Below are 21,313 nucleotides of genomic sequence, written 5' to 3'. Positions count from 1 at the left end.
TCTGAGGAATGAGGAAAATAAGTAGAGAAAAAGCATGGAAGTTTAAGAACGCAGATCAGAGAATTTTGTTTTAGGAAGTTTTTAAGTAAACTTGACAGTAGGAATATATATATATATATATATATATATATATTAATAGTGGATTCCGAAAAGGAATTGTTTAGCCGGCCTGTTGGCCAAGTGGTTAGTGTATCTGCTCTCTAGTCAGAAGGCTGTGGGTTTGAATCCCACTGTGGGCACAGATGCTTGATTGTCTGTGAAAATACTAGTGGTGGCCAGTAAATGGTATTGGTGTAGATGATGATGATAGTTGTGGTTTGGTGTAGCTGGTGAATTGAGTGGTGGAGATGAAGAGTTATCGAGTAGATGCCTCTCTCTCTCTCGATGAGTCTTTGGACTTCTTGGAGGTGTCGCATAATAATAATAATAATAATCTGTATACCACAATCTTGATATCATTTTTTAACACTCTCCTTGGCACTCTCTCCATTATAATCAACCTTTAGCATACAATCACAAAAGAAATTGATGTTCCTCCATATAAAGGCATTGTGTAATTTATCTTTACTAAGAAGATAAATTATATCAGTGAATACTCCCTCTCCCTCCCTCCCTCCCTCCCCTCCCGAACTTCTAATCTTCCATTCTTCCAAAGGTTTGAGTCCGTAATAATTTATTATACTTGATATTTGAGACACGGAATAAAGATAAAAAAATTTAATTTCTATTTTTTAGAGGTTTTGATAGCTATCCATACTGTAGGAATTTGTGGATCTGATGTGCACTACTGGTTAAATGGTCGTATTGGAGATTATATTGTAAAAGCACCAATGGTTTTAGGACATGAATCAAGTGGGACTGTTGTGGAGGTTGGAGAAGGTGTAGATACTTTAAAACCTGGTTAGTATCAAATACTTTTTTTCCCTATTATTGTTTAATATGGTTTATTAACACAAAATAGATTTTATATAAATAGTAATAAATGTGGGTTTTGTATTTCTTTCTTTCTCTCTCCCTCTCTCTCTCTCGAAGAATAATAAGTAAATGGAATGCATTATCTCTCTCTCTCTTTCTGACATAGTGGGAAGTATTATTCCAATGTCATTGGAAGTGACATTGCAGGACAACTGACATGCCACCATGCAAAAAAAAAAAAAAAAAAAAAAAAAAAAACTCGCATTCCCACTCATATTCTTTTTATACATCTACCATCCCTGGTAGATGTATAAAAAGATGTATAATTTTCTATAGCACAATTACTACAAACATCTCAATGAAACTAACCTACGACTTTTTTTGCTTATGACAGTTCCACTTCAATATTTGTAATCTATGAAATGTTAGTTTTGCCCAAAATATAATAAATGTTATATATTATTCCCATCTTTCTTTTCCTTCTTCAAACAATGATCAATTATTCACTAACTTTGAATAATTATATGATATTAGTCTATTTTTTTCTTTTAGCAAAAAAATTAAAAGCAGTCCATGTTTATTTCTACCTATGCTTAACTTTGTTTACATTATGCAAATTCTATTAATAAAAACATAAAAATAAAGTTGAAAAAGTTATCATTATCCTGGTGAAAACAAATAAGTTGTATTGCATGCTGTATAATTCTTCTGTTACAGTGACTATTAACTTAAATATAGTTATTGACGAAGATGTCGTTGGTAGTATTTCTTAACTTCCAGTAAAGAAACTCAACATCCAATTTATGTAAATATGCAATGTGGGATTTTCCTTGATGTTGAAATATTAGTTTTTTTTTTTTTTTTTTTTCCATATTATTAAATACCAAATTAATATACCATGATTCGTATAAAGCTGAGCAGAAGAATTTCTGCTTATGTAGATGTCAGCCCACACATTGGTTTCACACTTCTTCTTCTGCAGCTTTTCACACTTAAGTAGGGTCACTGTTTGTGGTGAGTCTCCTCCACAACTCCACAGGCTATCATTGTATCAAACCTAGCATTCTCCTTGTATCCACAGTTACCTTAGTTTAGTTTTCTTTGAACTGTTACAAAAATCTCTTCATCCCTTGAAAACCATTATAAAATTTATAGATAGTAGTTCAGATGTGGCCTGATCTAGACCTTCTATAGTGCTATAATAACTTATTTTTTTAAATTAAGTTAAGGGATATTACATCCCATATTGTTTCATAGCCCTTAACTTAATTAAGGTTATGTCGCCGAATCGAAGTCTTTGGCTCTTCATATAATTAATTATTTTTTTTTATTTTTACATGCCACTCTTCCTTTCATCAGTACCTGACTGTTCTTGCAATATGGCTCTTGGTTGCAGGATAGAATTCTATCTACAAGACCAAAAAATTTGGCCCAGTTAGTAAAATTTCAGTTTAATAAAGTGGATTACAACTGTTCCTATCCATTATCATAAGATTAAAATTTTCATCATGCTATTCAAATAGCACAGAATTCTAGGAAAAGGGGGGGAAAACTAACAATTTTTAAAAAATATATATATATATATATATATATATACTGCAAAACCTTACTTAAACTCGTAGGTTAGTAAGATGTTTGTTTTGCAGAATTTTTATAATGCATATATGCTATCTTGTTGCAACATAATCTCAGAAAAGGATGCCATTTGATGTCAAAATATTGGAATGTCTATTACTTTTAATTAATTTATATTTCCAGAGAAAATGAGTGCACTTTAATAGTGCAGTTGGTAGCAATAACATCCATTTATTAGTTTGAACCTCATCTTGGATGTGAGTAACATCTGTAAGGGTTTTAGCTAGTCTAATTTAGAGATGGTGGGGAAGAAGCAATAGTCCCACTCCTACTACTGGCCAGAGAACATGTGCATTGACAGATAGCAATCAGTCTTATCCCTATATTCTGTTATCATTATTAAATTTATTTGAAAGTTTATTTTTCACTTGGTTAGACTATAATAAATTTAGTTTAATCCTTTATCCAAGTGTGAGCAAACAAAGTTTGTGCCTGAAAATATCTTCAGGACTGGGGCAGGGTAGTACAATACCGGGCAACTCGCAGCAAAGGTAGATCAAGCTCTCTCAGCTCCTTGTCTCAGTATCTCCCATAATGCACAGCACATCTCCTTGCGGACACGTATACTGCTATGCATTAAGGGAAGGGCCACTACCCATACCGGTTTCGAACTTTATTGAGGTCTCGTCTCTAAATCCAGAGTAATTTAATAATAAGGGTGGCACATCTTTTGACAACTCCTATAAGTAAGGATCTCCTATTGCTTCTGCCTTAGTATCTCCACTCTAGGCCTGGCTGCCACTGACGAGACCTTGATAAAGGTTGAAACCGGTGTGGGTAGTGGCCCTTCTCTTAATGCATAGCAGTATACATGTCCGCAAGGAGATGTGTTGTGCATTATGGGAGATACTGAGACAAGGAAATAATAGATACTGAGAGCTTGATCCACCTTTGCTGCGAGTTGTCCAGTATTGTACTACCTTACCCCAGTCCTGAAGATATTTTCAGGCGCAAACTTTGTTTGCTCACACTTGGATAAAGGATTAAACTAAATTTATTATTAAATTTAGTTTATAAGAAGTCAGGTTACTTGACTGTTGCTGGCTGTGAAACTTATGCTTGGTTAAAAAAAAAATAAAATAAAATGACGACATAAAGTTTGATATTTTTTCATCATGCATAGATATTTTTTAATTCTGTAGCCCTCTCTCCTATGTTTCACTAATGTGGAACTTTAGTCAATTCACTACTTCATGTCATGGTTAATGACCTCTCATCATAGGCGATAACTGAATTTCTAGTATCACGGTTTTCGGCAACTGGTAACTTCTGGATTTGAGGTTGTAACAAGTTTTTCCATGGGGGTGGGATGGTACATTATAATTGACAAGAAATGATATTCTGGTTTATGTTTATATTTTACCCTAGTATAAGTGCACAAAAATCACATGAATTACCTTCACAATAGCTACTTGCATAATAAGAGTAGTTGACTTTGCTACAAGGTTGTCCTTCCTTGGGGTATCCCGCAATACAGTATTAATATATTATCCTATCGAGTGGAAAAGTTTTCTACAACATCCGCTTCCAGCGTATAGTATCAAATCCAAATCTAAATATGAATATTTTGATTATTTCCATAATATAAGGTAATATATGTTATCCAGAATGTTTGCATTGCACTATAAGATCTAGAGTAACTTGCCCTATAAAGTCAAAGATGAGGGCACATTGCTGTCAATATATATTGTATAGGCAAGCAATATTCAGAAAAAAAAAGAATGTTGCTAATGATATCTGTTTTAGGGCACTGTTATTGTTAACTTATATGATAATGACATTGGAACTGATTTAAGTGAGAATATGCAGTTGTTTGCAGATGATACAAAATTGAGATAAGCTAAAATGCAAAACTGATGTTGTTGCTCTCTAGGAGGATTGGATTAGAACTGTATGTGTGGACATATGAATGGAGCTGACAGTTTAATATCTCGAAGTGTATGATTTTGAAATTGGAATAGGTGAAGATGAGATCTGGGATAATGCTGGACAAAGTAGAAGTACCTGAAATTTAATGGCCATTCTGAGATAATAGTACAATAGATCATAGCAGTAGAAATAGAGAGGTTATAGTTCAATTATACAAGAACTTATTCAGGCTGCATTATACTATTGTGCTCAGATTTTGGAAAAGTCTAGAGAAGAGTGATTATGATAGTGTCATATCTCTGAATCAATGTTCTCTCTAATTTTTGCTGGCCCATGTTGTGCATGAAAAACGTTTTGTGCCCAAGTTTCCAGTTTCAGACTCTATACATGTGTAAAATTGCATTCACAAAGTTAATTTTCTTAAATCTGCATAGCTACAAAAATCTATCGCTGTTTCCATGAGTTCAGGTGACTGTAGCATCTAGGCAGTAGACACTCTAAACAAATATGCCTCTAGCCTTGCTGATGTCAGCATCAGCAAAGCTAAAAGTAACTAATTAGAGTGTGTTAATTTAGAATGGTTTAGAGTAATATTGGATTGGGACATTGGAGAAATTACTAAATAAAATAAGTGATGAGTATGATTTATCATATAATTTGTTTTCATAGTAAATTAGAATTCCGAAAGCATAAATTTTTTGCATGCGGTTACTAGGCATGTGTGCTCCCTTTTTGGCTGGTGTGTATGTGCACAGCTTAGAGGGAATATTGCTCTAAATTAATGGGTATGAGTACAGGAAGCGGGAGCAAGTGATGTGATTAAGAATTATATAAAAAAAAAAAGATTTGTATAGATAAATGCAAAAGATATTTTTAGCAGAATGGAGGGAAATGGATGGAACAGAAGACCATATTTACAAGTTTATTCTTAAATTTCTTCTCTTTCTCCTGCGCCATTTGCTCTCACATAAGAAGGATGTGAGCAAGGGAGTGAGAATTGAATGAATGGAATCTACTGTGTGTGTGTGTGTGTGAGTGTTGAAGCAGTAAATCAGTTTTTCAGGTTATTTTAATGAGAATGATTTCATAGTGATAACTTCTCATGTTGAGTCTGTAGATCTATGGAGGTTGGGCCTGATTATGATGAAATGGAAAATAAAGATGGGGTGTAGAGTATACAATTGGTAGGGATATATGGTAGGAGGTGGAGGAAATAAGACATCTAGGGTTGATGAGGGCACATTGCTAAAATTGTGAGGATAGCACAATGAATTCTGACAATGATGTGGAGGATTCTGACCTATAGGAGTAAGAAGATTATGGTTCCATTGTATAAAGCCTTAATTAGGTCACATATAGACTACTGTGCAGAGATTTGGTCACTTGGTTTTCAAAAGGATGAAGAGATACTGGACTGGAAAGGGTTCAGAGATAATTGGCTAATGTGGTTTCTGGTCTTTGGAATATTGAATATGAAGAAAGGTTGATAAGATGTAGTTAGGATAGGAGGGGGGGAGGATATGATAGACTTATAAGTTGATAAGGGGTTCTTATTAGATTACCATTGAAGAGGTGTTTCATGGAATGAGGGTAAGAGCAGAAGGTTGTTCCTGGAAGCCATATAAGGAGGGTATAGAAAGTTTTTTCCCCCTCATAGAGAGTATTGAATGATTGGAATGCATTGCTTGAGAGTGTGGTGTCCTGCAGAAAGTGTGAATGTATTTAATGCACAGTATTATGAACTGTGTGTGTGTGTGTGAGAGAGAGATAGAGGGACCTTTCATGAATAATAATGATCTGTCTAATGATATGAGTGATATTCAGATCTTCTATAGTTGTAGCTCATTAATGAAATGTTTATAACTTCAGCAGTTGATTTATATCAAGGTTAGCACTAATGTATGTGAATCATGAAATGCAGCTACACTGTCAGAAAGTAGCATTTTAATTGATTATGCTTTTCTGTATCGAATTGAGATCTGTTAAAATATCTATCTAGCAGTTAAGACTATTTACATGCATAAATTTAATTCTGCACATTAATAGCATGTCCAAATCATATAATTTTTTCTTGAATTTTAGTGATGCAAATATTGTCTGCAATCTTATCTGTTATAATGACTAAATTATTATTATCTCCCTCCTCAGGTGATAGAGTTGCTATAGAGCCTGGAGTTCCTTGCCGTGTTTGTGAATTCTGCAAACGTGGCCACTATAATCTTTGTCCTGATATGAAATTTTGTGCAACTCCTCCTGTTGATGGAACATTAACCAGATATTTTATTCATCCTGCTGATTTCTGTTTCAAGTAAGTTCTTATTAGGTGATGAGCTATTTTCCATTCATTATTATATGAAAAATGCTGAAAAAGACTGTTGTCATTAAACAGGATTTGTCCTGTTTTCGATTTTGAAATCCTTTATATTTTGAAAGTAGTGTATCCACAATTATCTGGGATGTTGATGAGTCTGATATGTTGGAATTGCAGCTAAAGCAATCATGACTGTGAATCCAATATATTATGGCTGTTTATTATGTTTTCCATTTGGAAAACATAATAAACAGCCATAATATATTGGAAGAAAAATACTGCCATTTCATGAGATTGGCTTTGGTTGAAAACCCTTATAAAAGGTTCTTTGCATTCTACTTGGAATTTGGACTTGGGTAAGAACAAATGTCACAATGTTCATGTGACCACTACCATATTCTTATAAAAGAACAAAGGAAAAAAATATATTTTAATGAAATACAATATATTTTATAGACATAAATTAAAAATTATGTATGCCCAATAGTTTTATTGCTAAATTTTTTAAGATATCTTCTGGGAGATTCTTTTAGTAGTCCTTTGATAATGCTTGGATTCCCATCTTGATCTCAACAGCTCATATGGTTTTCATATCAACAAATCATGTTTAGAATAAGTAGTAGGTTGTTGAAGATTTTACTTCTTTAGCATCATTTTCCTATGCTGAAGCAGCAGTTCCACTTTCCTTACTGCACACATTGATTTCTTCCAGAGATAGATAAATATTAAGATTAATTAATAAAGCTATTTTTGAAGGATTTTGTTGTTCTTCTTTCACACACATCATAAGGATTGCTTCCTTCATTTGTTCAATGTATTTCTACCTTTTTTTTTTTATTTTTAGCATAAATGATTATTATTTATTCTAGTGGATAAGTCATGCTTCTTCATATGATTTATCTGTTTGGATGACTAATACACTTAGTTGCAAAATATTGGAACAATAGAGAAATCTAGTCATAGAGATGACAGATTTCATTTGATGAAAATGTTAAGGTTCACATTTTTAAGTGAAGATCAGATTGAGAAATTTGTTTTTTTATGATAATCCCAAACCTTTAAACTTTCATATAAACCTTTCATATCTTATCATAAACTTTTCATATGTCAGTGGGCTAAGGGTTAGGAAACCTGCATACCTCCTCTAGCAAATACAGAGTCTCTAGAGTAGGGTTTCTATAAGCAGTATGTAGTCTCAACACTGGCTGTCAGAAGATGCCATCAAAACTGCTCAGGAAAGGAGGAAAATGAAGGCCACAGGAAATTTGCAGAACGTACCGCATTTGAATGCAGAGTTTCAGTGACAAGCCAGAAAAGACAAGGAAAAATACTTTAACCAGGAATACCAACAAATAGAAGACCAAAACAAGAAAGGAAAAACAAGAGATCTTTTCAAAAAAAGATCAAAGAACTAACAGGGAAGTTTAGTTCCAAGGTGACAATATTGAAAAGTAAACACAAAGGATATCTTACAGAAGCTGCAGACATAAAAGAAAGATTGAAAGAGTATACAGAAGCCCTTTACAGAAAGGACTCCAAAATTACTGAGAAATTATCACTGGAGAGTGAAGTGAGGTGGGCACTTCAACACCTATCCAGTAAGAAAGCACCAGGAGGAGATGGAATACCTATTGAGCTGCTCAGAGCCCTGGGAGAAGAGGCAGTTAAAATTTTAACAGCTCTATGTCAGCAAATTTGGATCACAACTACATGGCCTAGGGAATGGAAAAAATCAGTTTATATACCTTTATTGAAGAAAGGTGGGAAGAAGGGTCATGCAGATGGATGTGCAAGGAAGGCGGAAGCGTGGGCGGCCAAAGAAGAGATGGAGGGAGCTGGTAGAAGAGGACTTGAAGATGAAGAACTTGGATGTGGTGACAGCCCAAGACAGGAAGGTGTGGAGGAGACTCATAAGAAACAGTGACCCCACTTAAGTGGGAGAAGCTGCAGAAGAAGAAGAAGAATTGAAGAAAGGCGATGCAAGAGAATGCGAAAATTACAGAACTATAGCACTAATTTCTCATGCAAATAAAGTCTTACTTAAGATCATTTAGAAAAGACTGGAACCATTCATGAAGAGAGAAATGCCAGATGAACAGGTAGGATTTTGAAAAGCAGAGGAACAAGAGATCAAATCGCCAATGTGAGATGTATAATAGAAAGAGCACAGGAATATCAAAAGAATGTCTACCTTGTTTCCTTGACTATAGCAAGGCTTTTGACTGTAGATCATGTGAAATTGTGGAATGTGTTAAGAACAATGGGAGTACCTGAGCATTTCATTATCCTTCTGAGGAATCTTTATTATGAACAAGAAGCTACTGTCTGAACAGATCTTGGAGAAACTGAGTATTTCACTATAAGTAAAGGGGTGCGACAAGGATGTATTTTATCTCTGTACCTGTGTACAGCAAATACATTTTAAGAATGTGCAGGGCTGGAAGAAAGAGTGTTCAGTTGGAATTAAAACTGATGGAAGAAATATTAATAATTTGAGGTATGCAGATGATACCACCTTGCTAGCAGAATGCAAAGAAGATTTGGAGGAACTTATTATGAAAGTTAAAGAAGAAAGTGCTAAATATGGTCTTAAACTTAACCTCTAAAAGTTATGGCAACATATGAACTTAATGATTTTTGAAGTAGATGGGGGAGAAAATGGGAGCAGTTAACAATTTTGTGCTCCTAGGATCTCGAATTGATAAAGATGGTTAATATCTTTAAAGATCTTGCTTAAATTTGTCATTGCTTTCTTTCCGAGTAATAATCTTCTTCTAACTTCTTCAGTACAAGATTATTACTCGGAAAGAAAGCAATGACAAATTTAAGCAAGATTTTTAAAGGATATAAAAAAGATGAGATGAGATTTTAAAGATATTAGCCTCACAACAAAAATCAGAATCGCGAAAGCAATGGTATTCCTTGGTACTGTATGGATTTGAAGTTGAACCCTGTGAAAGAGTGAAAGAAGGAAGATAGATGGGTTTGGAGATGCTTGCATACTAAGAATACCATAGACTGCAAAGTAAACCAATAAATCAGTGATAGACAAAATAAAGCCAGATTGCTCCCTTGAAGCTAAGATCATCGAGCAAAAATTGTCATACTTCGGACATATTATGCGAGCAAATAACAATCTGGAGAAGATGATGATGCTTGCTAAAGTTGATGGAAGCAGGAGAAGAGGAAGACCAAGAATTAGATGGGTGGATGGAGTTAAAGAAGCAAATGGAATGTGCTTGGAAATTCTGAAAGATAAAGGTCAGGGACAGATCTGAATGGAGATGTATGTTCATAGAATCACCAGGAGTTAAAAACAACTCGATGGAACATAACAACAACAACAACAAGTCTCGGCACTGTTTAATGAGGTCATAAACATACGCCAAAATGTCTTTGGAGTAATGGCCTGTTGATTGGAGTGAAGAAAGAGAGAGCTGTAATATTATGTTAAAAATATGGACTGTTATAAATATGTTGTTATTACTGCAACCTTAAAGATATACGTTACACAAATTTATACAGGCTATAGACATTAGTATTAGTTTCTAGTAATTTCTTGCTCTCACTAGTGAAGACAACACATCATCAAATTCCTGACATACCCTCAAAGGGTGTACAGGATATGATATGTTATAAATAGATATGGATAAAAAACTTACATCACCACGAACTTCCTATCTACAATTTTTCTCCAAATAAATCTGTTACTTGTCCAGACTCCAACATTATCAGATCTTATATTTCTGTCTTCTAAAGAACATTTTACTGTATCAATCTGCCTATATCTTGGTCTTCCTCTGGGTCTTTTTTCTGCCAACCTGTCAAAGAACACATGTTTTGCTAATCTTTCCTCTCCCCTTCTGTTTAAGTGACCATACCACCTGAGATTAGCTCTACTAACACATTCCTGGATGCTAACAATGTCTTTCTTAATATCCTCATTTTTAATATGATATTGCCATTGATGCCATCTGTTCATGCCCCAATCTTTCTCAGGACTCTCGTATCTGCAGTCTTTAGACTTTGCTCAAGTGTTTCATTTCTAACCCAGCTCTCAGATCGATAAGTTAAAAAAATTGGCTTGAACACTGTCTTATATACAGCTAATTTAGTGTTTTGACTAATTTCTCTCTTATTTCATATAAATTTATTCAGTTGACTTCCTACCATACCAGCTTTGTTAATTCTGTTGTCTATTTCCATATTTGATATACTATCTTCACTAAAAATCATGCTTAAATAGCTGAAATGTTTTACTTTTTCTATAGGTTCTCCATTCAGTTGATATTTTCAATGCTTCTGCTTACTTTCATTGTCTTTGTCTTGTTATTGCTGATCTTCATACCATATCTATTACAACAATTATTCAATTTAGTCAGGGAATCTTGCAGCAGATTTATTTAGAAGTATAACATCATCTGCATAAAGTAAAGAGCTGAGATTAACATCTCTAATTTTGATATCAGGTTTAATGCTGTTTTCCTTCATAATGTGATCCATATAGATAATGAATAACAGAGGGGATAATGTACATCCTTGTCTGACACCAGATTCAACATTAAACCATCTTCCTGTACTTCCTTCAATTCTAACTGCTGACTTACAACTCAAATAAAGACTAAGTATTGCTTGATGTAATTCCCCATATAAGAGACCATATAACTGTATCATTTTTGAATAGCTTTTCTCTTGGCACCTTGTCATATGCCTTTTCCAGATTTACAAAACTTAAATATAGATCTTTGTTATATTCCAACTATTTGTTGTAAAGTGAAAATGTGATCCTGACAGCCTCTATTTGGCCTGAATCCAGCTTGTTTTTCACAAAGCTTTCCTTCCACAATCCTTCTCAACCTTTTCTCAAGTATACTTGCATAACTTTTACCTGGACCACTCAGTAGAGAAATACCTCTCTGATTCTCACAATCAGTTTTATTTTCCTTTTGTATATACAGGGTGTTCGGGATAAATTTGACAGTTTCGTAAGGAAAAAGAAAATCTTCTTTGTATCTATTAAATTTAATGAATTGACAAAAAAACATTACAGGCAGAGTTAATTACAATACTATCAACAAGATTTACTCAAAATAACCACCATTAGCATCGATCACAGCTTCAATTCTGCTTCGGAACCTCGAACAAGCTGATGCTACAGTCTCCCTGGGAAGGGCCGCAAAAACTGTTTTAATTTTATCCATTAACTGGGCTTTTGTATTACTGGAAGTGCGATTGGTGTCTTTTTCAACTGCGCCCCATACAAAATAATCCATGGGGTTAAGGTCTGGGGAGTTTGGAGGCCAAACATTTGGACTGGTGAAGTCGTAGAAATTTTCAGACAACCATTTTTGACTTTTCCCAGAGGTGTGGCAAGGGGCCGAATCCTGCTGCCATACATACGGCCTACCATTGCCTACCCTTGTTATCCAGGGCTTGACTACAGTTAGCAACTCCACGAACAAAGCCCGAATTCCAATGCCAGGGTTCTTCAACACCTGTTCCTGCAGATTTGGAGGAATTCTGCTGTACGAACGCAATCAGATCATCTGCTAGGGATCTTTCTTCTTGCTACATCCTCGTAGTCACCATTGCAAGTCTCTAGTTCATGCCTGATTGTTTTTACTGTATTCAGGGAGCATTGGGCAGCAGTCGTAATATCCTTATTTTGATGGCGGGCACGAATCATCATGATACAAGTTATTCTCTTCCATGATTCAGGTGGGTTCCAGCTATCCATCCTTTCTGACATCTTGTATGTGAATGAAGAAGGGTCCAAACTTTTAAATGAAGAGAAGTGTGTGTTAATACATGTAACTTACGGAAAAATATAATTAATTATAAATATGTCAAATTTATCCCGAACACCCTGTATATGGGTACTATGAGAGCTCTGCTCCACTCATCTGGAATTCATCCCTTGTTACAGGCCTTCTGAACTATGCAGTGCAGCCACTGTAAGACTTTTATACCTCCATACTTGAGCATCTCTGGTCGAATCTCCTCCAGCTGCCTTTCCACATTTCAGGTTTTTAATGTCTTTTTCTACTTGAGGTATGGATATTATTCCTGATTGCATGCCTGTTGAGTGTTTTTTGCCACTGTGCTGTTACTGACTGTTTCATTTAGCAATTTTTTGAAGTAATTCATACATGAAGGATATATTTTTCTGCAGTTTCATGTCACCTTTCTCATCTCTAATTCCTTTTACAGCACCTTTTCCTCCATTTCTGAGCTTTTTCAACAACCTCCAGAATATCTTGCCACCTTCTTGTTATTTTCTATGTTCTTCCAAGGTCTTCCCATGATTTTTGTTTAGCTAGTTTTACACAGTGTTACACACATTTGTGTCTGTATTCTCTAAGAGCACAAGCTGATATATTTGCCAGGAACTTTTGATGTGCTTTCTTCTTTTCCTTCACTGCCTCTTTAAATTTCTGTGTTCACCATGGAGTTCTAATTTTTCTATCCTTGCTGACAACCTCACCACATGCCTTTCTGGTGGAATCAATCAGTGTTTTCTTCAGGGGATTTGCCACTGAACCTCCATGGTTTATTTCCTGTTCTCAAACTCTTTCATTTTTTCTTGAATAGTGTTTCTGTATTTTAGTTTACGGTTCACATCTGAGAGCTGCTCAACTTTTATTCACTTTAAAACTTTCTTACATGTTCTTATATTCAATATGAAATTCAGTTTTATGCTGCTCAAGACTGAATGGTGTCCAAGGAGAAAACATTACTGTCAACATAACAATGAGTCTATGTCAACATTGTGTCAGTAATAACCAGTCCATCTCCTGACTAGAAAACAGGTATTTGTCATTATTATTAGCTTTGCTCTTTTCTCCAAATTTTCCCAAAATATTTTTGTATGTCTCACAATCATTTCCTACTCTGCTATTTAGATCCACAACAAGGACCAACTTTTCATCGTGTCAGTTGTTTTCTCTACAGCCTCAAAAAATTCCTTCACTTCTAACAGTACCTTCTGTGGGACAATAGGCACAAATAAGTCTCATTGTAGAGTTCCCCATTTTGATATTTACCCACATCATTCTACTTGATATTGCTTGCCATTCAAGAAGATTAGCGTTGTATTTAGTGTTGAATACTATAGCTACTCCTTCTTTTCCTTAATTATCATTGGTTGAATATAACATTTTGTATTTATTGCTTAGAAAGGTCTCACCAGTTTTTGTCTTTTTTGTTTCGGTCACCCCTATTATGTCGATCTGGTACTTATCTAATTCCTCAGCTAGCTCCATTTCTTTGCCATTCAAGCCTCTTATGTTGATAGTACCAATCTTGAACACTGATGTTGAGTTGGGGTGTGTTTTGGATTTGTTCCAGTAGCTGACTTTTCACTGTTCGCTCTGATTCCCTGGCAAAAACAACAGAGGCCTTGTTTAACTGGTCGACACCCAGTTGACATGAAGTTCTGTCATGCTTTACCATCATATTATATTGTGGCTTAAACGAATAAGAATACAATTGTCAGCTAAATCCCAAATTGCCAGCCCATTCTCGTTCGTTCAGTATTTAGGTAGATACCCAACAGGTGCACCACGAGAAGGTGAGAATTGGACATTAGGTCAGAAGCCCTGGTTGGTTCTCCGCATTTCTTTAAAGGCTACATGGAGGTCCACTTCCAGTTATACAGCTTTGACCCTTAGCACATTTACGTTATTATTATCAATAATATTACCTACCTCTGTCAGATAAATCAAAGGTATTTTGATCTAGTGTTTTGAATAGTGCCAAGAAATAGAGTTTAAACATTATTATTAATATTTTCTCTATAGTAGTGCACTCATTATTCTACATATTGCTTACAAAGTTATACACTTGTAACAATGCTGCTGCATCATTTACATTCATCTGAGAAAAAAAGTCTTGTTGCACAAACTAGTCCTCAGCTGCAGATATGACTTCATCATTTATTGTAAATATGATTCCTTTGAAGTGTTTCTTTAAATTTGGGAAAGGAAATAGTCAGATGGGGACTAGGTCAGGTGAGGCTGACATTGAAAGCCAAAGAAGTGTATTGTCTGTCGAGTTTCATGAGCAGTGTGAGCAGGTGCATTGTTCTGCAAAAGCAACATGCCTCTGCTCAGTTCCCCCATGGCATTTTTTGAAGAAAAAATGCCGTGGGAAAATAAGAGTCAAAAATATTTGGACTTGATTTCTCAAAATGACCCCAAATCCCTTGAGATGACTCTTTTGGTCGGCATTCAAACATTTTGGGACCTACTTTGCTGAGAGCTTCTACATGTCCAGATATTGGTGTATAATGACTCCAACTCATTTCCTGGATATCCCCAGAGGCTTTGCAATGTTTTTGGCTGGTATTCTATCATCAAGGATCATGGCATGCACTGCATTGATATTTTCAGGTGTGATTGATGTGGAAGATCTTACTGATCTTTGGGCATTTGTTGTCTCTGGATGTCCAATTTTAAACTTGGCCATCCATCTGGCAACTGTTGGATATGCTGGGACACAGTCCCCTAAAGTCCCCTCTCACACAAAGTTTGGTGGATGTCAGTTGCAGACTTTTCTTGCTGTATGAAAAACTTGATGACTGCCTGCACCCCTATGGCTTTGAATTTCTTCAAAACCTCTGACTTCAAAACTTCTTATGTATCCTAAAAGAAAAAGAACAAATTATTACAATTTGATGAAACATGGAGATTAAAAAGTTTAAGATATGTTCTTTCTTGTGGTTATATCAGTTATAATACATTTTTATGCTATGAAATTGCACATATGGATACGAGGAAACATGTTATCCAAATAAAGAAAGTATCAAAGGATGGCTGCATAGATTTACATACCCATAATGAGGATGCAATCGTTATGGGTATGTTGAATAACAGAGTGCATAAACCATGTTTTTTCAGATGGCACATAACAAATAACTGAGCCTTGCATGGAAGAAATGAACTGGTATCAATTATTGGTGGTTGTAAAGGTGAAAAAATTAAGGTTGAAATGGATTTGAAGAAGTTAACTTGAGAGGTGAAGGATAATAGTGTAGTTAATTGGAAAAATAGTTTACACATTGTCCAGGTATGACAATATTGTTGATAGGAAAACAGAGAAGATAAATAGTATGATGGCTGAGCTGTGTGAAGTAAAGGTGTGTAGTTTATGCACATATGGAGTGAATATGAAGGGGTGCATTTGAATGGGTTTGATGTTAGACATTTGCACTGACTGCTGTATGATGAAAAAGAGGGTGCATAGAGTCAAGATAAAGTGAATGGGACTAAGGATGAAAGAGAAATTGAAAAACCCTGAAAAGCAGGTTGTGAAAGGTGGATACATGGATGAGTGCATAATTATGGTAGGGCAAAGTAATAGAATGCATAAGAGTAAAGAAGTCAATGAGAGCAAGAACAGAGAAATGAGAGAAGTCAAAGTGGGGGGGGGGGGGGGAAGAGAGAGATAACATAACAACCAGAGGGAGAAGAGATGAGTGTTGGTGGTATGGTTTCAAAGAGAGTGGAATTATTATGTTTATATGTTATTGCATGGAGTAGCAGACTTAAGAGAGTTGGATTTGGGTGGTATTGTGTTAGTATCAGTGATAATTGACATAAGTAAAGTTAAATGAGAATGATATATAGGCAGGAATAAAAATTGAGGTATAGAATCTTTTGGAAGACCAGAAAAGAGCAGCAGCGAAGTACAGTTAATATGTACAGAGGAATTGTTCCTGCTGAGAGAGTAGAGGTAGAAAATAGCACCATGAAGACTTTGAGACTGTTTGGTATGAGATTGAAATAAATAGAATAGTACATCTGATAGCATGTTGTTATAGATCAGGAAATGTATACTGGTTTCCATAAATTAGGGAACAAAGACAAAAATTGCAATAACTTGGGGGGGGGACATGAAAAGTACATTATGTAAAAAAGTGATGCTGAGTTATTGAATATAAATGAGTGGCACTGTCAGCAGTATATGCAAATCAGCCACAGTATAAAAGCAGGCATTTTGGTGTACTTTTCCATTTTTTGTCTAGAGTGAGAACAAGACATTTGTAATAGCAAATTTTTTTGGATATGACTGCAAGACATCATTTAACTAATAAATTCAGGTGGTGAGCCATTATCAGACCAGAGGTTGGCCAAAGTCAGGTGGATGTAACCAGATGGTTGCATGTGAGCTGTTCCTTGGTACTCAGAGCCAACAATCGCAAACAGCATTCTGGAAATAGAGTGAAGGCCATAGGCAGTGGATGCAGTAGATGACTGATATCTCCAGTTATCTTGCTGAAACAGGAATGATAACCCAAATCAGCAATGATCTAACCTTGTGTCAGCTAGTAGCTGAAACACTGGTATCTGCTTGCACTGTGTGCAGGTTTCATGAAGTTGGCCTGTATGTTAAGCAGCTGGTAGTCTGAGTGCCTCTTTCCCCATCTCACAGGAGAAAATGTTTGAAATGTGCCAGGCTCCATGTCATCTGGACTCAAGACCAATGGGGATTGGTATGAGAGAATTTCTGAGGGACGAGTATCTAAGGTAGCATGTGATGGCAGCAACATAAAGTTCAGAATTGGATATCCTCACAGGTTGTGAATGAGGTATTGAGACTGCTACCAGTTAGTGATTGCAATCATGAGATACATTGTTCCTGTCAAGAGGGGGATATATTATTATTATCATCATCAGACCTCCATGGTGTCGAGATTGTGGGATGTCCCTCTGTCACATGTAACTTTTCATCACACCTTGACTTAAATGCATTCACTGTCTCTGCACTCACCACACTTTCAGGCAATGCATTCCAATCACCCATCACTCTTGATGTAAAAATCTACCCCCCCCCCCCCACCTCCATATATGGCTTTCAGGGATAGCCTCTTATTCTCCTTCTCTCCAGACATTCTATGAAAAATCTCATCCATATTAACCTGGGATGTTTCCTTACCAACTTATATGTCTCGATCATGTTTCCCCCCCCCCCACACACACACACTTCCTTCTGTCCACTAGGATCTGCAGTTTGCATTCTCTCAATCTGTCCTGAACCTCCGTAGCTCAGTCAGTATAGACGAAGCCCTGTGGTTGGGAAGATTTGGATTCAGTTCCAGTGAGTGACATGGATTGTGTCCACAATTTTATCCAGGCTCAGGACCAACTATATGCTTGTCCTGAGCCCAGATAAAATTGGGGGGTTGGGGGAAAGCAATGGTGAACTATCCTGTAAAAATTTCACCAGGAATACGCCCACAGTGTATTCCTGGTGAAATATTCCTGGATCGTAGATGACTACATAGTCATCTACGATCGGAAACGACTGAAAGGGAAAACCAGGCAATCTGTCCTCATACTCCACATTCCAGAGACTAGAAGATCAGCTACCTCCTCTCTCAGTGCCTGGAGTCTGTAAAGTAACCTGTTCCTGTAAATATGAGTGAAATGAATGAACAGTAAAAATATGCTAGTAGTGTGAGAAAAATCATATTTTTCATAACAGGTGGATAGTAGCTGATCTGCCTGTCTGTCCAAAGATCAGCTACTATCCACCTGGAGGAACATAAGTCATACATCTGCAACCACGACTATGGTCAGTCAGGCCTGGCTGACCATGTCTTAGATACAACCCACAGGATCTCATGGGAAAAAACCACCATGCTCCACCAACCACAGCAAATTCAAAAGAGAGAGACTATTCTTAGAATCAGCAGCAGCTCTCAGGAATCAACCAAATCTTAACAAATATGGTTGCATTAAGCTTCCTAAGATTTGGGAAATGCTTATCACCAAATGTCCCGCTTTACATTCCAGGCCACCTACAACTGCCCGTAGAGGGCGCTCCACCTAGATAGGACTTTAGTGTCACCCATGTGGTTGGGCTTAGTATTGTTTGTTATTTGTATTTATGTTACATTAGTTTTTTTGTAATCCCTGAAGATGTCTCATTGGCTGAGACGAAATATAGGAAGAATTAAATTCTGTTTTAATCCTTTATGAGTGCTGTATACAATCCATTAAGCCATTCATTTCACTCATATTGAATATGAGTGAAATGAATGAACAGTAAAAATATGCTAGTAGTGTGAGAAAAATCATATTTTTCATAACATGACAATTTTTCTCACATACTGTGGGAAAAATTGTTATGGAGTCTGATAAGATATTGATCAGATGTATGTGGAATATAGGATACAGGATATAAAAGTGACAAGCATGGTGAAGACAGTCACTATGAGAGGAGATTGACCACTCAGGCTATAAAAACTTTAAGGGAGCAGCATATAATATAGGTAGGTCTGTAAATGAAGTGAATTTCAATCCACTAAACAAAACTTCTGGCCAGTTTGTTTAATGGATTGAAAAACCTGAGTTTAGGTGTCTAAAGTCTGGCAGTCATGGGGCCAGATAACGAAAACATCATCAACATACCTAAGCCCTACTTTGGGTTTTAAAGTAAAGGAATCTAGAGCATGTTGCTCAGATGCTCTCATATAAAAGTTAGCAAATGGGAGGGGGGGGGATAACTGTAAGCCCATGCCTGTACCTTCTTTTTTCAGGTAAAAAGTATTTTGCTGCACAAAATTTGGCATACTGTTTGAAATGTAATGTAGCTTGTCTCTGTATATACACTGTGTGTATATATTCCAGATGATGACCTTAATATGAAGGTCAAAACATTGGGAAATTCTATGGATTATCTGGAAGACATGCATTGGCAAATTGGTACGAGTGCAGGTTGAGTGATTACTATGTGGGACTTCGACTATGAAGATACAGACTGGAAGGAAGAAAGATTATATGTCAGGAAGGAAATGAATTTATACATCTACTGACAGATAATTACTTGATGTAGCATGTGATGGAGGGGACTAGGTGTGTGAGAGCATTGGACCTGACCATAACCAAGGTGCCCACATTGCTTCTGATTGGCAAAAGTGACCATGCAGTCTTGACTTGGAAGATTGTAAAACATGAGGAATATTCTGTCAAGAAGGGTTATATGTGGAACTACAAGGCACATGATTATTACCAGCTTGGAGGATGCTTGAATCTGTGCCATGGCATAAAACCCTGCAAGGGAAGGATATTAGTAGTGCATGGGAGATAGTTAGATAGTTAAGGGACATCTAGAGGTATTAAATTATTTACACTTTTATTAGTGTAAGAGCCATACCTAGATATTTTTGTATCTGGTCAGATGCACTCTGTCTTTTCAACCAAAAGATACTCAATCAAAAGGTTGAATACCTTTTGGTTGACAAGCCCTTAAAATGCCTTACACTCATCTTGCTTGTTATGGCCAAGCAAGGTAGATGACAGAGATTTTCCATGTGCAAAGCAAACCGTCAGAGAATATATATACTCTGACATACATGCCATTTTTACTCAAATATAACTCGCACTTTTTTTTTTTCCAAAAATTAAACTTAAAAAAATTGTGGTGCGAGATATATGTGGGAATTTTCGGAAACTAAAACGTGTGGAAAGGTTTGACAACACAGAATGATAAGAGAATAATATTTATTAACTTATTTGCTGATATTAATTTAGAACAGGACAGGTAGGAAGAACTCTTGACATCTGCCTTGTCGAACGTAAAAAAATACATCCAGCACTATCATTATGGCAAGACTGGTCTAGCAGACCATGCCATGACATTTCAAATGAAAGAAAACAAAAGTGCTACACAGAGGTCATAAGTCAGAGAGACTGTTTTTGAAATCAACAGAAGGCTTTAAAAATATACTCCAAACCTCAACAAGTATGGCTGTATAAATTTACCAAAAAATCTGGGAGACAGTCATTTTAAGATCTAATTAATATTTATTTCTCTTTTTTCAATGTAGATGGCACCTAATTAGGACTTTAGTTCTTTGTGTTGTTTGTTACAATTTTTTTAAACTAGTCCCACTGCTATACCAAATTGGTGTGGTTTCGCAAACTGTGACAAACGATTTTTGTGCTCTGAAGATGCTGGATATAATACCAACACAATATCAGCAAATAAGTTTATAAATATTATTTTCATTCTGTGTTGTCATTTAATTATAAATTGACATTTATAATTAAATCCTCAGTATTAATTATAATTTATAATTGCTCTCATTATTTATAAAATGAATGCATTTAAATTTAATTATCAACTTTATATATGCAATATATTTGAATCTTCATCACGCAATATATTTGAATCTTCATCACGCAATATATTTGAATCTTTAGCGACAATGCTTCTGTAAATTAAGCAGCTTTAATCCAGGGCATTAGAAATGCTGGCAGTTATTTCTGGTGAAATCATGTCCCAAGCTCTGAAAATCCAGTTGCACAACAGTTCTAATGATGGTCTCTTAATCTTCCCTTCTGAAGTCAGGTCATAGCTGCTGGCTCACATACATGGAGTGTATGGCAGCTGGCTAAAGATCGGTCAACAAACTTCAATCGTTTGTTGATCAATACATCCAAGGGCTGTAGACAAGATGAAAGATCACCAGGAATAATGGCCATATCAGTCTTGGCATCCAAAAGTTGTTCTCCTATTTCAGGTCCTAAGTATCTGCAGAAACTATCCTACATGAGATAGTTTCTGATATCCGTATGA

General features: G+C 36.0%; 1 protein-coding gene across 1 annotated transcript in view; it reads left to right on the top strand.

Moving 5' to 3' along the window:
- LOC150105832 (sorbitol dehydrogenase-like) overlaps positions 1-21,313 on the top strand; it is an 84,644-nt gene that overhangs the window by 12,174 nt on the left and 51,157 nt on the right. Inside the window, exons 3-4 of the mRNA XM_090394371.1 lie at positions 736-900; positions 6,568-6,727. Coding sequence (XP_090250497.1) covers positions 736-900; positions 6,568-6,727 — 325 coding nt within the window. The remainder of the gene's footprint in view (positions 1-735; positions 901-6,567; positions 6,728-21,313) is intronic.

The sequence above is a fragment of the Typopeltis vanoorti genome, chromosome 6 (genome assembly GCF_054136105.1).
Source record: "Typopeltis vanoorti isolate ZY-2024b chromosome 6, IOZ_Tvanoo_1.0, whole genome shotgun sequence".
Taxonomy (NCBI): domain Eukaryota; kingdom Metazoa; phylum Arthropoda; class Arachnida; order Uropygi; family Thelyphonidae; genus Typopeltis; species Typopeltis vanoorti.
The sequence above is the reverse complement of the archived record's forward strand: the minus strand, read 5'-3'. Positions and strand labels throughout refer to the sequence as shown.